This window comes from Xylocopa sonorina, chromosome 3, assembly GCF_050948175.1.
Source record: "Xylocopa sonorina isolate GNS202 chromosome 3, iyXylSono1_principal, whole genome shotgun sequence".
NCBI classification, from domain to species: domain Eukaryota; kingdom Metazoa; phylum Arthropoda; class Insecta; order Hymenoptera; family Apidae; genus Xylocopa; species Xylocopa sonorina.
Genome location: NC_135195.1, coordinates 16,817,359 through 16,838,452, shown reverse-complemented (window position 1 = coordinate 16,838,452; position 21,094 = coordinate 16,817,359). Strand labels below are relative to the sequence as shown.

The 21,094-nt window shown below is 38.7% G+C and overlaps 2 protein-coding genes across 3 annotated transcripts; one reads left to right on the top strand and one right to left on the bottom strand.

Moving 5' to 3' along the window:
• The first annotated feature begins 1,421 nt into the window (after positions 1-1,421).
• On the top strand, positions 1,422-3,365 carry LOC143422216 (nischarin). Its single transcript, XM_076892694.1, has 3 exons — positions 1,422-1,796; positions 1,971-2,283; positions 2,352-3,365. Exons 1-3 carry the CDS (start codon positions 1,669-1,671, stop codon positions 3,315-3,317), a joined length of 1,407 nt encoding a protein of 468 aa, XP_076748809.1. The 5' UTR covers positions 1,422-1,668; the 3' UTR covers positions 3,318-3,365.
• A 1,053-nt stretch (positions 3,366-4,418) lies between these two features.
• LOC143433654 (alpha-crystallin B chain) lies at positions 4,419-18,161 on the bottom strand. Of its 2 annotated transcripts, XM_076911101.1 has the most exons (4): positions 17,788-18,161; positions 11,645-11,761; positions 9,927-10,113; positions 4,419-6,007 (listed from the first exon to the last, which is right to left on the bottom strand). In XM_076911101.1, exons 1-4 carry the CDS (start codon positions 17,973-17,975, stop codon positions 5,813-5,815), a joined length of 687 nt encoding a protein of 228 aa, XP_076767216.1. In that variant the 5' UTR covers positions 17,976-18,161; the 3' UTR covers positions 4,419-5,812. The 2 variants fall into 2 exon arrangements, with proteins under 2 accessions (XP_076767216.1, XP_076767217.1); XM_076911102.1 differs by lacking the exon at positions 11,645-11,761 and having other exon boundaries at positions 17,788-18,159.
• Between the last annotated feature and the right edge of the window lie 2,933 nt (positions 18,162-21,094).

Sequence of the window (21,094 nt, the reverse complement as noted above, 5' to 3'; positions counted from 1 at the left end):
AACGAAGAGCGACACGACACTGGATGAGAACGGGCAACAGGTTCGCCGAGTTGCCCTAAGGAACGTGACGACGACGCGACGATACGAACAGGAGGGGAGGAGGATAGGTACTGGCCAGGTAAGCTAGTGCCGCCATTGCTCCTGACGCAGCATCCACCGATTTGCACTGGCGTAGATACGCCGATTTGCTTCCCCTCCGGTTTATTTCGGTTCTCACCGGTCTGAGGAGAACCTGAAAACAGAAATTTATGCTACATTGTCTGTACATTCAGCGTATATAGAATTGCTTGCAAAAATGAAAGAGTATTCAGAAATTTTTGTTAGTCGAACACTTTGCGCATACTATAAATATAAAATGTGTAACAATTATGCATATATCTGTACAAGTATGCAACCACTATACGTGTTTATAATTTGATTGTTACTCGCTGGAACTCTCTCTGTGTGAAATTGGCAATGTACTTTGAAGATGCTTGAACGAGCGTGAAAAAACGAATTTAAATATCTCGAAGGAAAATATTTTAGTTTTTTTTATCTTTTTTTTTTTACACTGCTAACAAAGGACGCAGACTTTGAGCGGAAACAGATGTCGACAAAATCCTGGCTACGCCACTGCAGCAACAGGTTGTCGCCAATGAGAACAGCCGTGAATGGGCGCGTTCGTCCATTTGATAGCAACACGACCTGCCACTAGAAAGAAACAAAGCGATCTTTTAAATATTTCCGAATCTTTATATACTTTATTATAATCAGTATATTACGCGAACAAGTATGTGCAAAATCTGTTCTTCCAAGCCAATCGCGAGACTCGCTCAAGTAGCTCTGTAATATTTTTTATTCGTCACGAATGTATCTTTTTGTACGTATTTAGTATATATATATAATTTTACTATTCATTTAATATATATATATATTAAATGAATAGTAAAATTAAATTTCTGTAAATGGAAAATGTTTTTGGTAATAATATGTATATAAAATGAAATAGTTGATTCTTGTTCTACGTTTATCGAGTTCCACGTTAATCGACACATACACATGCGTATATTAATTACGAATTATACATATTGATATTTTTGTTATTGATGATATTTCTAATGTTTGGTACGGGGTTACAACATACAGTGTTACATGCGATAATTACGCGTAGATATTTACGAGAGAGAGAGAGAGAGAGAGAGAGAGAGAGAGAGAGAGAGAGAGAGAGAGAGAGAGAGAGAGAGAGAGAGAGAGAGAGAGAGGGAGAGAGACGTTGAAACTAAAAGAAAATTGAAGAGTGGAAAAATGATCAGAGTGGCATAGTTGAAAGAAATAGCCAGAGGTTCGCTAGTCGGATGAATGTGCATTTTGGTCGCAAGGTGGTAGCACGATACGCGTATTTCTGCCCGAAGTAAGTAAAAGATCTCTCATTGTCAAAGATGAATATTTGTATCGTATTAAGATCGTATTCGATTCCGAGGAAAGGACCGGTAAAAAAGGCAGCGCGATAGGTTCGCGTAAAGTACGATGCACCGAACCGATAACAAGTGTCCCTCCCTCTGATGCAAAACAGTTACCAGATATTGACAGTTCTCGCTTCGGTCCAGGATAACCTCTCGGCCTGATCGACAACCAGTGACAACCTTGCCACGTCCTTTACTCGACGATCACCGAACGAGTTTCAAAAGAATGGCGTGTTTGTTATTGAACCAAGAAAACGTGCACATCAAAATACCGTCGACCGACACTGTCGACGGTGTCACTTATTACTGCATCGAGGTTAGGATTGCCTCGATCAAGTGGACTGTGAAGCACAGGTGAGCGGTTACGAGACGTAGGTACTTTTTTATTTTCTCCCTACATAAATATACTTGTTTTGTCACCGATATATGTGTATATATATATATATATATATATATATATATATATATATATATATATAATTAAGTTGGGAAATTGATCTCAAATTGATTTTCACTTGATACTTTCAGGTATAACGATTTCGCGGAGCTACACGAGAAACTAGTCTCTGAGAATTACGTGAAAAAGGATATACTGCCACCAAAGAAGCTCATCGGAAATAAATGCGAAGCTTTCGTAGAGAAACGTAGAGCAAGCTTAGAGGTCTACTTGAACGAAGTGTACAACTACTTGAAGAAAGCAATGCCTAGAGAACTGGCTGTATTTCTGGACATGCATATATACGATATATTTTTCCTGCTGCAGAGTATGGCTTTAGAATTTTTTACAGACGGCGAGAGTTTGTTGCAAAAGTACAAAAGTTACAAGTTTAATCCGATACAGGTAGAGCAACGAGCAGTTAGAACGAACCGTTTAGCTTTTCTAGACATTATATCTTTGATTCGTTTCAGTTGTACGCGATTAGCGAAAGGTTAAAGCAGCCTTGTCCATCGTTGGAAGTTGTAGACAAAAAGTATGACTTTAGTCACGTATTGGATTTTAATTCTCACTTAACCGGCCTCGTGATCGAAGGGAGCTCCGAGCCGTACAAAACTAGTAACATTTACTCCTCGTCACTGTCGATCGAATTATCAAGTTTCAAGTGTATAGAAGATTTGACCATCGATCGGTATCCGGTAGACAACATATACCACATGGGTAACATTCGGGACACCGTAAAACATTTAAAAGTGAATAACACGAAACTGAGAAACATCGTCGAGTTGGCAATGTGCGAGGAGGTGCACAAAAACATTGAAAATGCAAACGATTCGCACGTTTGGTTAAAAGTGACTCACTTAGATCTAAGCGATAATCGAATAGAGAGCATAGACGAGGCGATCAAATTATTGCCGCACATAGAATGTTTAACGTTGAACAATAATCTACTCTCGGAAATATCGAATGTCACCCTTTTGCCGAGATTGTCTCAGTTGTATCTTGCGTCGAACAATTTTACAACTCTACCGGACGATCTGCATACAAAGCTTGGCTATATCGTCTACATCGACCTGTCCCAGAACAAGTTGACATCGTTGTCAAGTTTCTCCAAGTTGTATTCCTTGGAAGGCCTGGACGTCAGTTGCAATCGGATCGAGAAGATCGAAGAGGTGAAGAATATCGGTCATTTGCCTTGTTTGGAAAATTTGAGATTGACGGGCAATCCGGTCTCAACGATCGTCGATTACAGGGTAAAAGTATTGGAACCGTTTGGAAAAAGGGCTGCGGATATCTGTTTGGATAACGAAAAGCCTAATCAAAAAGAGTTGGACACCGTTTCCGTTCACCAAGCATTGCGTATCGCAAGAGAGGGAAAATCGCCCACGTTCACTGCATCGGACGCACCTTTGTTCTCCGCAGAAATTCCAAGCATATAAAACCAACGCTAACATTACTATATTATATTAATTATATTATATTATTATTATATATATTATATTATATTATAGTATATTATATTATATCATACTTTTCGATATATCGATTTTTACGGAAGAGGCACGTCTTGACCGTCGGTCTTGAATAACACATACAATACTCGTACAGATTCCCTCTTGACAGGTAAAAGTCCTAGATACAAGTCTTTTTTATACAATATTTATAGCTAGTTTGCCGCGTCGGTGCTTCTTATCACATTTCAACACGACGACGACGACACGTCCATCCAATGGATGGAGAATACGAATGCATACGAAAAACAGTAACGCGCAATGTAAGCAAGCCTCAGATTTCTCCCTCAGGTTGATTTATTTACGTAGTCGCTCTATTCAAGGATAATGTGCCACCTATTTGTGTAAAAACGAAATTCCGCTAAGATTCCGATGTCTGTACATATTATTATTTTTCAGTTGTATATCGCGTTACCGTGACATATGTACGTATTTTTTCTACGAACTTGAGCTAGAGGGAAACGGAGCGATCAGATTATATTTATTTGTTAATACGAATGCGATGATTCTCGGCAAGCTGAATTACTAGAATATTCGCAACGAGAATCACCGAGTACCCTTTTATTTGTTTTAAATAGAATTTATTTATTTATTTTCATGCAATTTAAAGGTATATGCACCTCCTAGTAAGTTGAAAACTATGCGGCCGAATCAATTAATGTTCATTATAACAACTTTTATTGTAACAAAGAAGCCTCGCGCGCTTGGATGCGATCGCTCAGAGATTGTAATTAGCGTTTGTTATTCGTTGTATAAATTTTAAACTTTTTAAAGCGACGTTATTTTCAAAACTGTAATCGCGTGTATCGTATAACGTTTTTATAATGGTTTAACACAAACTCTCTACAAATGTTTATAAGAGAATAGAATATTTTGTTAATAAAGAATTCGAAATTAAAATAAACTGTGATAATCTATCGTCTTGTAAATTTCCCGTTTAATTATTATTGCGATTAGCACGACAGGTTTCTTAGTTTTAGACATTTGAATCGTATCAATTAGAGAAGGCTGGTGAGAAGTGAGGACGAATTAGTTTCCTCTCAAGTTTATCTTTATTTAAACTTTCACATTGTCCGCATTACCTTTTCAACATCAGACACGTATCTCGATAATAGTAAAATATTCATAAATAATAATAGTTATAATAAAATAATAATAATTATTATTACACTGCTCGACATACTCTAAGCATCCTCGTGTTATAGTCTTTTAATGTAGTACACCTAGAAACTAACGCATACATAAGTTATATAAGTTTTACAGAAGATCGCTTATTTCACTTTTGTGCTTTTCCCATTCTCTTCATGTTTTGTTTCTTTTTTTTTTCTCTGACTTTTAACTTTTGTTAAAGGCAATGCGTGTTTTCAGAAGAAAAATATCCTTGTTACTCTTGGGAAACTAAAGTGCCATATCAAAGCGTCGAAATAGCTGGTGAACGGTAATGTAACTTGTATGTAAAAGGAAGAAAAATTGATCAAACACTTTTTGATTTTCTATTGGTACACAACACGTCCACGCGGCATTTACATCTTAACGTTACGATCGATATACTTGTACACGTGAATTTATTGCATATTTTCCCTCCATTAACGACGTACGATCTTCTAGCGTAGTTAAAGATCGATTTTCTACCTGTTGAGGCAGACCATCGAGTATACATATATGTGTATATACGTATCAAAGCGGCAAAAAGCTGTTCGAAAAAAAGAAACACTGCATATCAAACATCTATACAATAATTGTATTTTATACAAAAATTAGGCGATTCGTTTGATGAAGATTCTCCGGACAAGCGTTTTGTTCGATCAGTTTATCCGTAACGTAGTGAACTAGATGTTGGTAAAATTGGTCAAAGAATTTGAATTGTTTCGTTGAAACAAACAATTGTATAAAAAATTGCAATCTATACAAATTTCTTATCGCGGAAGAGTTGAGTTTCCTAGCGTTTCGATGTAAAACGATTATCCGTTTATGTCGGTGCCGAATCGACAAAACGATCAACGAACGAACGTTTATTTTCTTCTTCTTTGCTTCTTTTTTTCTCGCTTCGGAAGGAAAAATATTTGTTTGCTCGTTGAACACCTCGCTTTCGCTGCGAACCTCGATTTTCGAACTTCGATTCTACGATACATGTTATGGGTCACGCACTCATTTGCTTGCTACAATTTACAGCCGCAATTTTCTACCCAGACATATTTCAATTTCAATTTCAATTTCACTGACCACGAGATTCGTCTAATTTACGTATAGTTACGAAATGGGAAGGGTATAACTTGTGTGTAGAAAATTGTAGGTTAAGATTGAAAAGAAAATGGAAATTCCCAGCGAAAGAGGAAAGATATGGAACATTTAAGGGAATTAATGAAGGGAGGGAGACTTGAAGGATCGTTTTGTCGTGAATTCGTCTGTTCAATTGGAGTTGTTTATTGGTGCGCGATGGGGATCAGCTTCTCGCCCGTGCCAATCGCCGGAAGTGGAGCCTCGACAGTGAGCACGCCATCCTTGCTCAACGAAGATTTGATGCTCTCTGGATTGGTTCCCTTGGGCAGTAAGAACTCGCGATTGTACTCCCTGTATATAGATTTGCTTTCCGTTTTCTCTTCGTGTTTCGCGTGGACCTGAGAACAGGTAAAAATTACTGAAAATCTTATTCGTCGCAGATTATTGATTCGCTCCTATTTTTGAACGAAATGTCTCCTCACGCGTGACTCATTCTTCTTGGCGAAAGAGAACATGCATAACACACACACACACACACGCGCGCGCGCGCGCGCGCGCGTATAAAATATCCTGCAATAACCTCGACCAGTCTATTTCCGATCCTATTTTGTCAGAAGAACTCGTTTATTTACCTTCGAGTCGGTTGTCGAATTGATCATCGGTAGTTCCGGTCGATATTCCGCTCCGGAACTACGATGACAATGACGATATCGGCATTCATATAAAGTATCGTGTCATGTCTCGTAAGAAGAAAGTTCTGGGAAAATAGGTTACGGGTGGAGGCGGTGGATGTAATACTTGTGCAAGTAGTACACGAAGACGGGCTGGGGTGGAGCTATGAAACAGACGCGAGGTAAATACCTTTTCGGTCAAATTATCGCTAATTAGAATCGATTCACGTATACGGATATATAATGCATATCCGTACATTATCGGGCAATGGAATCTTTGTTTCAGCGTACGTCGTTCAAAGTTGTTCCCCGAACTCACGGCCAGAATCGCGTGATTCGCCTTCGACTTTATTATTCCCCCTATGTCCGTTGTGCCCGCCTTTTTAGATATTATCGACTGACTCTGCTCGATTTGCGGTTCCAGGTAAAACACGCGAAGAGAGAGAGAGAGAGAGAGAGAGAGAGAGAGAGAGAGAAAGAGAGAAATTCGACGACCGATTATTCGCAACGATTCGTAAAAAACCGAACAGCTGGTATACTTGTGATCGCATTAAAAATAGACATTGCATCAGACTAGTAAGCTAGCGCGTGTAGTAGCAGCTATGCAAATATGTATTGTGCTACACGATCGGCTATTTCTTACGAGATTTTGTATAAATGAATGCTATTAGCGCATTACGTCATGATACAGAACCGATAGGGTTTCTCTCTCTCTCTCTCTCTGTCATCGACGTATTTAGATATTACTGCCAGCTCGAGTGTACCAATCTTCGCTTTAACATCGACGGCTTGAAAAATTCAAGGTATCAAGGTACGCTAGTTGTGTAAAAATACGGATCTACTACAATAGAATACGTAACGTTTTTTGTTAGTCTGCCGCACCCAACGCAACGTATGCAACGACGCAAACAGGAATGAGGTTACACACAGCCACGCGTTAGAATTTAAGGGTGGGCGAGGCTAGCCGCGTTAATTGCGTTACGCAAATGATGCTAATGAGCTGGGTTTTCGTTTCACGTCACGGCGTTCTCGTTCTTGGACCAGTTCGCGGACCAATCTGTCCGCGCGTACTTTGCTTGCCAACGAACCAAATAACCTGTGGCCTTCACCTTGCGACAAGTCGTCGACGGTATAAGTCTACTTATCTTCTATCTTTCTCGTACAACGTGCTTCAAAATCAATCACCAGTACAATAGATATGATAGATAACCGGGTATTAATTTGGAGGGAAGATGTAGCTGCGTAAAGAAGCAAGACATCGCCTTCGAGGCGCACTCGCACCGATATCGATCGCGAAAGCACCACGAATAGGAGGAAAATGAGGAGCGAGTAGCTGCAACGGTTGGTAACCCTAGACAGAGGACAGGTACCGATCAACAGTGGACACGGCTATGTAAGTAGTAACTCGACTCTGCCGCGAATCTAACCTTTCCAACGCGGGGGATCGTCTTACCCGGACTCGCACGCCACGAGCTACAAGAGATGATTGTGCAAGCAAACCGCGGCAAACACGCACAATTCGAATCCAAATTTTGCCTTTAACAACTGTAAACTGTGCAACGTTAGTGTTCCATCGTTTTTCGACGATTTTAAATACATGAACGACCGACCGAAAATATCGAGCAACTATGCGAACGAACGTATGTGGATTCTTCTGACTCGCGGGAACTAAATATAATCATCTCTGCTTCTTTTCGCGGACGATGCAACGTCAAACAAATCGATGGTTTTGCGATCGATTCAAATTATAAGGAAAAACGTTTCGTTTGAATTACACATAACCATATCTGTATCTATATCCATATCCATATCTACATCTACATCTACATCTACATCTACATCTACATCTATATCTATATCTATACGTTACAGAATTTCACTGCCCCGACGTCAGAGACAACGTCTAATAAGTAATAATTCAATTAAACGCTCGTGAAACACGAATCGCGATCGAAACAAATAGGCAGAGAGTACAACGTATTTCTGTTCCTATAAAGTCGGTCACCATCGACCGTAAATAAAAAATTCGGCCGGTTCTTACTCCTATTTATCCATCTGGTAGTTTATCAAGTGAACATGACGTCAGAGTTGAGCACAATGAAGCAAAGATCGCATTTTTTGCGCAGGCTGTTCATCCTTCGGACCGCGTCCTTGGACCGACCCTTTAAGGACCCTTTAAGGACACGAGCAAAGGCGACCTAAATTCGGCTGGTGGACCTTGACCACGATAGAACCGCGTCGCGGTCAACCTGTTTCGAGCGGAGCGATTTATTCTTTAAGATTCTCTCCTCGTTTATACGATCGGTTAAGGAAGATCGAGTCGATTCGTGCGAGTTACCGAAAAAGTATTTGTATATCGCTCGAGCCGAGTTTAGTACCAGCTAACGAGTGTAATCGTGGCGACGATTCTTTTTTCTTTTTTCTTGTTTACATTTATGTATTCAATTAAAAAGTTCTCTCCCTCCCCTGTTATAGATAGATATGTACGTGGTAAATCGGACGTTACTTACCTGGCAGAATATGCGCATTGTACTTGCATTGTATGTATAATAAGTATGTATATGTATAGTCAAAATATGACCGCGCAAGAGATTCGCAATGGTCGAATATTATTCGAAGCTGTCGCGTCGCGTCGCGTCCCGTCGCGGTGTGACGGGTACCGTAAACTTATTTTTGGTTCGAGTTATTTCCGTCCAGGTCGACGGGATTACCAGCCAGAGAGGAGAAACTTGAAGGCGGAGAAAATTCTGGCTCCGACTTCCTGCGAAAATTGATCGACTCTTCTTCTTCTTCTTCTTTTGTTTCTTACTTATCAAATCAGGAGAAAATAAAATCAATTGGAATGATCGGAAACTATATACATCGTGTACAGAGTTAAAATAATCGTTAAATCGGTGATCAATTTGTTTTTTTAATCGGAAGCGGAATTGCCCTCACGCCGGAAGAGAGGCAACAAGAGCAATTAGAATGTTCCGCATCGTTGATAAAGAAGCGCGAGTGGGTGTAAACCGGCGTAAAATTCTCCGGCACTTCCTGTTCGTCGTTCTTGGCCAGGGCTCAGCCGTAGCGCCATACCGTCGTCGTTTCACCGTGACCCGTCTACGAACTAGGTCCGAAATAGATGTTAACAAACAAACCGGCAACAGATTCCATTCGAATGGAAAAAGTGAACTTTACAATAATAATAATGCTACGAAAGCTAGCTTATCAATTGCTGGCAGTTTGACGTTAGCTTTAGGAAGGTCAAGGCCGAGTTCTCGCAAAGAAACAAGTGTAAAACGAGTTGCAGCGTTGGGAAAGTAACTAAAACTTTCGATAAGATAGACCACCGCGAAGAGAGTTAGCAGAGTCGCCGCAGGCCGTACATGTAATATACGGCGGAGATTACGTAAAATGGTGGACCAGATTCGGCGGTTGCCAAGTTGCGCAACAAACGGTGCGGTGCTAGGGAACGAAATATGCGCGTTCCAGGATGAGTCACGTATAATAATTTCGCATTTATTGCGTTAACCTGGTTACTTGGTAAATGTATAAAGTAAAGTAAATTTAAATGGAAGGTGTATCGGTGTCATGGCGTACATAGTCAATTCAATTTGATGACTAATCTCATTTCAATTAACATTACTTGAGTAATAGGAGTACTCACCAGTAACTTGTTATCCACGGTCTTGACAACGATCTCCTCTGGTGTGTACTGGGAGACATCGAATCGAAGCTTCAGCATTTTGCTGTCACCTTCGTCCTGAATGAGGGGGCTGTTAAGACCATCGAGCCAGGCAGAATCATGCTGAGGGCTCAGAGAACTGCTATTCTGAGTGCTCTGCGTCGTGGTACTGAAAGGTAGAACGGAACGAATTTACAATTATCGTTCGAATATATGTATATGTACACGATTTCATCCGATCCACAAGTTTCGTTACAAAACGTGTGCGAATGCTCAAACGATGAACGAGGAACGAAAAGAAATACATAAATAAAATAAAATAAAATAAAATAAAATAAAATAAAATAAAATAAAAAAAGGGAACAAAAAAGAAGAAATGTACAAGTCGAGTATATTACAATACGCGTCGATAACGACGATGTAACGATGGTCGGAAACAATACAAATGATAAAGGTACGCGTCTCGATGAAGACTCGTCCGTCTCACAATTAGCGTGACCTGGATGCATAGGTTCGAGAGAAACAGAGCCTTCTATACATACATGTGTATAATGCGTACCTACGATGCCGAGGATAATGCAACAAACAATAACGATACAACACATTCAAACTGACTGACGATGGACGGCTTTTTAATATAATATAATATAATATATAATATAATATATAATATAATATATACAGATACGAGTATCTATAGTAATCGTGCACAGCTACTTAACAGACTAATTAACGTCGTTTACAACTACTTATGTACGTAGACTGCAATAGCGTGTTACACGCTCACTGATCTTGATGGTGTTTCTCTCGCAAAAAACGTGAAAAACCGCATCAAAAGCGTTTGTTGTTATTCCATAATATAATTAAATATGTAACACTACACTGTGCTTGGGTTAATCGTTTGTTATATAAATGGGTTAAAGTGTAGGTTGAGATTGATCGATCTACAGTGGATAATTTGTGCCCTTTACCTTTTATAGTGCTTTCTTGTTGGTGGTGGCTCACGGTTAGTGGTGACAGAGACGTAATATACGGTAAAACATTGTTGAAAGTATTTCACAAATATCTGGGGAAGACGCATGTAGCGGCTGTTTCGATGATGGCATAACTTTTAACGCTTATCTACTGTTTAATTAAAGTTATTTTACACGTTACATCACTGGTAGACTCATAGCATACGTATCTATATATGACGTAGGCAGTATGTATAGATATCTCTATCTATTCGAATAGAAAAGATTTGAATGGCTTTAAGTTTTGCACAGATTGTAAACGTTGTAAATTTCGTTTAGATATTGCACGAAATGTGCATACCATTTTCTTACCAGGTTCGTTACAAGGAAAGGAATAAAGAAGAAGAAGAAAAAAAAAAACAATAATTAATTCGGATCTAACAATTGGCTAAAATCATTCAAAGCGAATACGTTAAGCGGTGCGGCAAAAAGGTTTAATTACTTAGATATATTGTGCAGTAATGGAGCGTCGACATCGAGCAACAGACCGCAATTGCACGCCTCTATCGCCAAGGTGAAGAATAAAATGGAGCATTTACCAAGAGGAATAGGGGACGCGATATGTACTGATTGTGAGCGAGACACAGAGAGACACCAAAAAATGAGGGGCGGGTGGGAGGGAAGACGGAAGACAAAAAGAGTGAGAGAAAGATTGTTCGTTTTTCTGTGTTTTTAGAGTAGCGTCACCTTTTGAAGCTGTCGAATGCGGACCGCGTTGGCGGTGCTGCAGGATCGACCTTGTCCCAACCTTCGGTCTTCGAAGTCGTCGAGGTACGGTGTTCGCTGGAGCTCGTGTGATGTCGACTTCAGGTTAGTCACCAACGTGCCAATGCAGAGAGCCAATCAGAAGGCGAGACAGAAGTCGAACAGGGGGGAACAGGGGACATTATTATTTTGTTAACTTTGGCGGTTGTTAGTTTGTTTCGCGCGCGTTCACTAGTAGCACTTTTCCTCTCTGTCAGCGGCCGTGTTATCGGCAATCGACTGACGTTCTCTTTTTCTTAATCTCTGCTGCTTCCTGGCGTCAAACGAGTTATTGATCCATTCGTTAATTATTCACCGTTCCGTATTGATTTTTTCGAGTCGAACTAACAATTAGGGCGAACAGTTAATCCTCTGTAACCTCATGTGTCCTCAAAATGATATATCTACTCGCTTACTACATTATTTCATCGGTATTCGAACGAATCGAACTATTAATATAAAAAAAAAAAAAGAAAAAAAGACTGCACGTTCGTAAGTAAACAAAATTCCGTACACAGTGGGTCCATCGGTTTTTTTCGTTTTAGAGTTTACTAACGCTATCGACAAGTGGAGTAGTTATATGTATACAAAGAAGAAAGAAGAGTAAGGAAAAAAGAAGAAAAGTAATTGTAAAGAGAAAAAGAAAAATTGATTCAGAATAGTTTGTCGCCAAGAAACAATGCGTGTATAAAAGGTGTCCCAAAAAAAAATCCCGTTCCTAAAATAAAATTAGAAATTTTCCTTCGTATTTACATGTAAAGGGGTTGTACAGAAAGTTGCATCGGAAATCACCGGATGATTCGTAAGAAATTGTTCGCATTTTTATTCGTCCTATACGGTAGTAGACTCCTCTGCGCTCGCGCTGCTGCTCGACTTGCAAAGCGATGTAAAACATGATGTTTATCTCGGATCAATATACCTAGCAGTTCGAAAATGTTTGCAATTTTTACCAATTCTAAATCATTAACTCGACAATAATACTAAAGAATAATATTGGAAACATTGTACAGTACTGTAATTATGGAGATCTCGAATAAATAAGAAAAGCCACATTTAGGAACTGCTAATGCAATCTGTTGGTCAACACTTTACATCATTGCAGGTTATACGATGTTACATCACTCAGCGGTCCAGTAATTAGATAGGCTAGAACCAGGTGCCCGTAACATGCCACTTAGCCATAGAAAAAAAATATTTTAGTACGACATCCTGGGAATAATGTGTGCGATCTTGACTAGCAACATACCTACTAGATTATTTATAAAAGAAAACTACGTAAAGTAAATGCTCTCCAACTTACTGAAAACGCAAAAAATATTCAATTTAATGATGGGAAAAATAACGTTAAAAATAATAGGTAAATATTTAAAAATAAATTTTCTTATTCAACCGAGCATCGATTTGATTATCGATCGATGCCGCACTAATTGTACCGGTTAATCGGTGTTAAAACAATTCTCACGTCGGTACGAATTAACTTCGATTCTATCGTACGATTCAGGTCAGGTTACTGGTCGTTGCTTCTGGTAGCCTCTGAATGTCAGTTTGGTAACTTTTCTAAGGTCGATAACCGGAAATGACTGACAAAGTTGTTGGGTCTTCGGGGAGGTCGTCGACCCGTGGGCCGTGGATGATTTTAAAATAGAGTGGATCACGGCTCCGTGATGCGATATTGACCTTATTCTTCTACGTATTATAAAATGGTTATACGTTTTAGAAAGTTGAACTTTCTTCCTATTCTACCTATTATTTCCATCCACAGTATAGTAGCTAAATCCATTTAAGTGATATAATAACTTCGTCTGGCGAAAGGTGGATAGCCGGTAATGGATAAACCGTGGAGAACCGTGAAGAACCGGTGAAAAGGGAGCTCTTTCTTTTTCTGCGGTCTACTTTTTACAGGGAACAAAAGTTGGCTCGTATCGAGAAGATCGCGATGTCCGGAGACGTAAAGGTACGTGCGGGAAGCATAGAGAACGATTATCCTCGACAGGAGAAAGTCGTATCGTGGCAAGTCACGAGAGGTGAACCGTGCCGAGCAGGGTCTACCGAACACGGAATCGTCGAGCTGAAAAGGTCACGCGATATACCTACCTATTTATTATACTTGCTCGTGTATGTCATCAATTTGCACACGAGTTATTGCTGTTTCTATAATATAAAAAACTATCGAATATTTATGGGTTCGCTTGAAAAATTTATTCCCGTTTATTACTATCATTCCGAATCATATCCGTCCATCGAACGTAACGGCGATCGTAATTTCACCCCGTGAAGAACAAAGATAGGACGGATAAGATGTCCAATTTATTTTTGGCGGGGATTCAATCAACAGACTATAAATTGCGTAGTTTTTGTTCTTGGCTTGGAAAGACTACTTACTTGGGAAAAAAATGTCAATGACTAGACTAGATGATTACACGCGGTGGATGTCATCTTGTTGTTTGTAACGCCGTAATTCTCATTAATAAATTAATATATAATAATATGTTTCTAGTCGTTCTTCTATTTTCGAGTTTAATCTATTGTACATTGATGTGTACCTGAATCGTTAAATCGATTGAATTAAACTACGTAGATGTTGCATAAGACCGGATTATTTGAGTTAGCTTCGTTTCGAACAAACTAGCATAATGTAGATTAAATTGCCAGTTCTGTTCTTTCGTGCAAACTGACCATCTAATAATTGTGATACTAGAACCGATGCGATAACGTTCGTTTCACATATCTGAAAGAAGTTCGCGGAGGCATTTATTTGAAACGATATACTTTTGTCTATTTGCGGGTACGTCGTCCCTGAACGGCCCCGTCGAGCAGTGTGTGTGTGTGTGTGTGTGTGTCGCTTGCGTCACCCAGCCGCATGATTTCACAGAGTTCGTGTAATGGTCCATATTCACCTCCCACGGTGCGCCTCAATTCGTCATAGATTTACGTTTCGCTTCCCGAACATTTCTAAGATAACACTTTCGATAGTTGTGAACGAGACTCCAAATTATTCAAGTTATAAATACCATACAGAAATAGTGCGAAATTGCGTACATTGTTGGTCTTTACTTTTTCATGAGAGAGTCACCACCTACCGATAGTTGATCACCGTTTTGTGATCCGGTGGGTATAAATCCCGATCAACGATCATACTCCTTCGACTCGATCTGTGATGATGACCGGCAACAGTAGCCAGATATGTTGCTCGAACCGATATATTTAAAGTAGATTTAGAAGAAGGGAAACGATCCGACGTGTTGCTTCTAACGAGACGAGCAAATTACTGCGCAAAATGTTCGAGAATCACCTCGTTGCGAGCTCTTCCTCACCTTTTCCGCACACTGTAATTGCATTTATTGCCAGTGCACGATTCATGAGTGGGGGCACCGTCGATGTAACGTGTCACTGTCAAGGATGCACGTTGACGCAGTAGACCATTAAAGATCGCTCAACTATAGATATACATATATTTTCGTTTTTATAGATTTCGAAACGCAATGAATATTGTATCGAAAACGATGCAATTGGCTTACTTATTATATTATTACGCTTTGAACGCTCAACATGTCGTGAGTGAATCTTATCTTTGCTGAAAATTATTAAGAGAAATACAATTTTCGCAAAAAACCTATTTGAAATTGATATTTTCTGCAATCATTGCTGCTATAAACTATAAATTATGTTGTACTATACTGAACACGCTTGATCCTTTCTTACTTCGATACACTTGTAGACATAATATGTAACTATATTAAATGTGAAGATGAAACGTAAAGGATTTAAAGGTGTGCGTATGTATGCAGGTATAGACGAGAATGCAATAAATCTAGAACGGCGATTCTATAATTGGCGATTTCGAAGGATAGCGAGTAGCGATATCCAAGATCGAACAGGCCCCCTATTAAAATAACACGACTGTTAGCTTTCACGTTGTTGGTATGCAAAAACCGTGGCACATGGCACGTACTCGTTCGATCTAGCGAATTCGCAGTTTATTCCGAGCGAATTCCATCGCGAATATTCAAAAGTTTCAAGAAGCTTTGACCTCGACCAATAATATAGACGTATACAAATTAATCAAACCTGTTCAAAGCACCGAAATATTTGACAATTTCACTTGATATGAGTTTCTCTATAGAGTATAAAAGGAAAGTACATTGAACTTGAAATAAAAAATTCTAATTCTCTTAAATTTAATACGTCGAACGAAAATTGAACAAGCTATGCAAATAATATCAAATTCTTCTTCAAGCGAATAAAGAAATTTTATATTTCTTTTTTGTGGAATAAAAAGATATTAATTTATAATTTCAGCAAGTAAAAGCTAAACTCGGACCTAAGAGTGTACATATACCGGATTTCTATCATTCTCCCGAATTAATATCAAATAAGCCGAACATTATATGACATTGATGTACTAAACGTTCTAATCAGACTAATCGTCGCTGTATTGCAGTGCAATTGGAATGTTTAACTTTCAAATAAATCCAAAGTAAATAAAATTATCCATGTTTCTCAGTCAGACGAGAAGCATTCAAGGTCTCATGAGACACGAGCCTACGGATTTTCCAAGTGAACATACGCACCGAGAGAGGAGTGGCAGGTGCAAATTTTCGTCGAGCCAGACCGTTTGTTTTTCGTTTACCCCCCGGCAAGAAAGGCACGCTGAGGTGGCTCTCTTCGCGTGTTATTCGCACCGAAGGCACTGACGAAGCCTCTATAAATAGCAGGTACGTTACTGAAATACATGAGACGAATACACCGTACACGCGTATATGTGTACATGAAAACAAAATAAAGAAAAAAAAAAAAAAGCAAATAAAAAATTAAAAAAAAAAGAACCTGGTAGGGATGCGACCCTAATTTACACGTAATTTCTGCAATAAAAAATACATCTACGCAAACGTTCCGCGACGAATAATTGTCACAAAGTCCTCTGTGCCGTCTCGTACAAGAAACGATCAACATTATCTAAATTATATTAAAGTATCGTGTATACATGCAGTAGTTGAATAAACGAAAGAATTTCGTCAATTTTGCTAACGGAATTAGACGAAGCGATGCACTCGAACATTTGTTATTTCTCTAAAAAGAAACGAGCAGTTAAACAATAGTACATTATCTGTTCACTATTATCAATATTTCTGTTATTTCTGTAAGTTTTGTTTAGAACCATAATAAACTCTGTATATAAAGAGCATTTATGCGGAAAATATATACATATACTCGGTTGAGGTAACGCGGTCGCAACGTTATGTTAATATACACTAAAAATCAACGCTTCTTATGCAACTTGGCAAACATCGATCCGTGAAAAAAATTAAATGGCGGCTCTTCGGATACTGTTGCGCGCCTCCTAGAGCGTAAAACAAGCACTTGCGGTTCGTCGATTAATTAAAAATGTTCATGTTCGTTTGGTATCTGGTAAGGATACGAGCAGATTGTTTAGAGTGTCCGATGAAGAAATATAATCATAATGTATAAAGTTTACGCATGAAATTCCAATGTTGAATATTTTCTTACCGTAGCACACCACGACGATTTCTCGATCGGTGATAAAATTGATCGACTGTTTTTGCGGCCGGCTTGGAACGTTATTATAATATACCATATACGCATCTTATTAAAAAAGTGCAGCATCGATCGATTTAATTAACATTTATTTGTTTCGTAAAGAAACGTCGAATCTTTTTAAATAAATAGAAATTCTAATGAAAGTTTGTCAAGTAAAACAGATACTTCTTGTAAGATTACACCAGTATCCATTCTCTTTCACTATTACCTATGATGAATTTCGTTAAGGTGAATATTGAATTCGATAATTGATGGATATACTTGAACTGGTATGTAAACAAAAGTTTCTAGAATGCTACAAAAAATATAATATATGTACCAGTCTCCGAAATCGACAAAGAGAAATGTTCCAACTCTCATTCCATCAAGCTTTAAATTATGCATTTGTCGTTAGATATAAGATATAAGAAATCCATCAAAATGAAAGAGAAAAAAGGTGAATGATGCCGGTTGCACTGCACGCGTGTTAAAAGGTTAGGTGCGTCTCGGCAGCAACACCGAGGATGAGTAGGTAGCGACATATGTACCTGGTAGTGCTCTTAAAGAAGTTGTTGCTTTCGCGATTCATCAATTCGCTACGGAACCGTGACATCTCGTCCTCCATCTTTCTCATCTCAGCGTCGAAGCGTTCCCGTATGTTGGAGAATTCGGTGTCGATCACGCTGAAGTCACCGAGTTTGATGGGAATATTGCGCTTGATACCACTGTCAGCCATGATTCTCGCCTTGCTTGTCGCACTTGTGTCCGTATTTCCACCAATAGCCACTAAACGAGATACGTACTCGCTTGTCTATCAAGAAGAAGCACTATTTTCGCGAACGATCGCTTGAAATTGTTGGAAAAATAGTTCTCGATCACGTACAAACCGTTCGGTACGCTGTCTCGCCTAAGAATAAGCGCGGCTCGAATGCTTCTTAAGTAGTCGTGCCACAATCGCTGCTCGCGTCGTGAAAATTCGTTGGCCTTCGGTACTTTCCGGTGGCGCTCGGATCTGTGCACGCGGTCCAAACCAGGAACATTTATTTCATACTATCTAATGATTAGTTGATAAATAAATATTATGAATAACGGAAATTAGATGATCGTTGAATAGTTCAAGTGCTTGAACTGAACTTATTTAATAGGATAACCGACAAACGGTCGACGAAATCAACATCTATCATCTAGAATCGTAAAGATAAGTAGATTAAAAAACTACCAACAACATTGACGATTTAATCTTTACGAATTAAAACAGGTAATAATAATAATAGTAATAATAATAATAATAATAATAATAATAATAATAATAATAATAATAATAATAATAATAATAATAATAATTCTATATTAGATCGCAAGCGAACGTATAATTTAATTAAGGAGAATTAGTGGGCGTCTGATCTATACGAGAGACAATGATTAATACACGATACGATCATTTCCTTATTGACCCCCTCCTCTCACCGTCGATGTACATTTTTATTTCTGCCCAGATCAAATTTCGAAAGGTAACCTATCGTAACCGTTAGATAAAATTACCCGTTGTATAATAATGTCATTTATCAGCTGTGCAATTTTTTGAATCCTTTTTGAAAGCTTTTATACTGTAATCGTACCATGTAATTATTGCGTTAAAAGGTAGTTTGTCGGGTAATTAGATTACATGCTGCATTAAGGATTAGATATCAATTGCCATGTCGACCCAGTTAGAAAAGTTCATCTTTGGTAGATTTACTGGATCCTCGCGGGTATGATTATAATGTCAATAACAGTCTAAGAAAAAGAAGTATCTATGAAAATGAAGTATTAAAAAAGAACGAGTACATAGATATGTGAAGATAGATGAAGAATTTTACATATTTGTTGTAAATTTGTTGATAGTTGTGAAAAGAAAAGGGTAACTGGCACTACTAACTGTGTAGGTGGCACAATAAATTCGATAAAAATCTTGAGCAACATTTTTCAGAGACTGTAAAGTCCGCGTCGTAATCGTGGCAAGCAAGCGTGACGATCACTTTGCATTCCATTTCGCTTGGTCGTGCGTCGCGTCGTCCTACATTCTTGTTAATCAGGCGCGAACATTCAGGTCTTCTAAATTAGACAGGCGTGTCGGGGAGACACGGAGGCTGCAGCTACCATTACAATATGTATATAGATAATTTTCTGTTTACGGCTGGTGGAGATTTTTCTGGTCGCGTTAAGTCACGCTGTGAATGATGCCGCCGCTATTTCCGCGCGTTGCACCGCGTCATACGTGCGCCGAACTGAATGGGAAGACGCGTCATGACGCCTCCTTATTCTTCATAAATAGTCCTGCTCTGTCTTTCGTTCTCTTCGACGATTTCCGGTGAATCAAATCGCGTGGAATGTTCTGATCCACATTTCTGATGCGATGACAAAGTGTGTCAATGTCAAACTGTCCGAGTCTGTAAAGGACGCGCTTCTGTTTCAGGGAACGGGGACTTGTGTGTTCCTCCTAAACTATACGGATCACGAAATCTTTAAGTTTCTCGCTTGCCGTTACGTGGGAGAACGCGTTAGGGTTAATATGACGTCACCTTTGTGGGAGTTTTACTGATCGATAAAACGCGTCACAATGATCCCTAATATGGGTTGGGCATACGCTCTTTGATTGCATAGTGAATTCCCGCTATACTACTACTAAACGTTGCTCCACTTTTCAAAAATGTTCATACACACAAACAAGCTAACGGAAATATTTTGGGAATTAAGAATATCTCGAAATCGTTGAGGTATTTTCCACTGAAATGCTTACAATGCTTAGAGTACTGGATAAAAGGCAAAAAACATGTTGTAAAAGAAAATATCTGTACGGAGGATAGGTAGAAAAGATAGAATGATATGTATGCCAGCACCTCTTCGTACCATACGCCATTCACCAACTATTAATAGCTGATAAAGTTTAAGGGAGGGAGGGCGGAAGAGAGGCTTTGAATTTAAGCGATGAAATTTTTCACTTTGATTTTTTCCTTCTTCACGCCAGTTCCCTACAACGAAAACAATATATATATAATCCTTTTCATTTTATTATATTATTTAGGTTTGTATTTATTATATTATTTGGTTAAATTTATGAAAAATAATTCCACGATCACAGCATTCTTACTCGATGAAGGTGAAAGTATCAATTGGTTGATTTTATTAATTTTGAAAGATTAAGTATAATAGGACCAAATTTTCAGCTGGCTCTGTGGAAACCTCTGTGAAACACGATCTTAACCGGTTTGTTATAACATTCGCGCTACGCGGGTTTGCAACATGATCCGGCTGTAAGCTGCAACTACTTATAGCATTCGTCTATGCTTGTACGCATGTAAGTACTCGCTACATACGTAAGTGATACATTTCGAATAAATGTTCGATGCTTATCTAAATATTGCTGCTGTACGTATAGAAAACACAAGTTATTGCAATATCTGGTATTCAAATTTGAAATGAAAAGTTTCATACTTTTCGGTTGTACAAAAAATATTCGATATCAATTTTAATCGAAAATGATATCAGTAGCAGAAGGCAAGTAAATACGATGGTGGCCAATGTCACTGCCACGAATAAACTAACAATACGTAATGCAATGGCAAGCGCCAGCGATATATCGAAACGATTGTGCAAATGTCACTCTTTTATAATTTGCTCTTCGCTTATACGTACAGATAATAGTACACGTAACGATGTTAATATTCTTTTAAATTACCTTACCAGCATTATTAAATGTTTGTAAAAATATATTTTCTTATTTCAATCGGCAATGAAACTGTAATTTACAAGTCAAAGTTTTTCCTTTAAATTTAATTTATAAATGAGCAAACACTTATAGACTAAATTCAATCC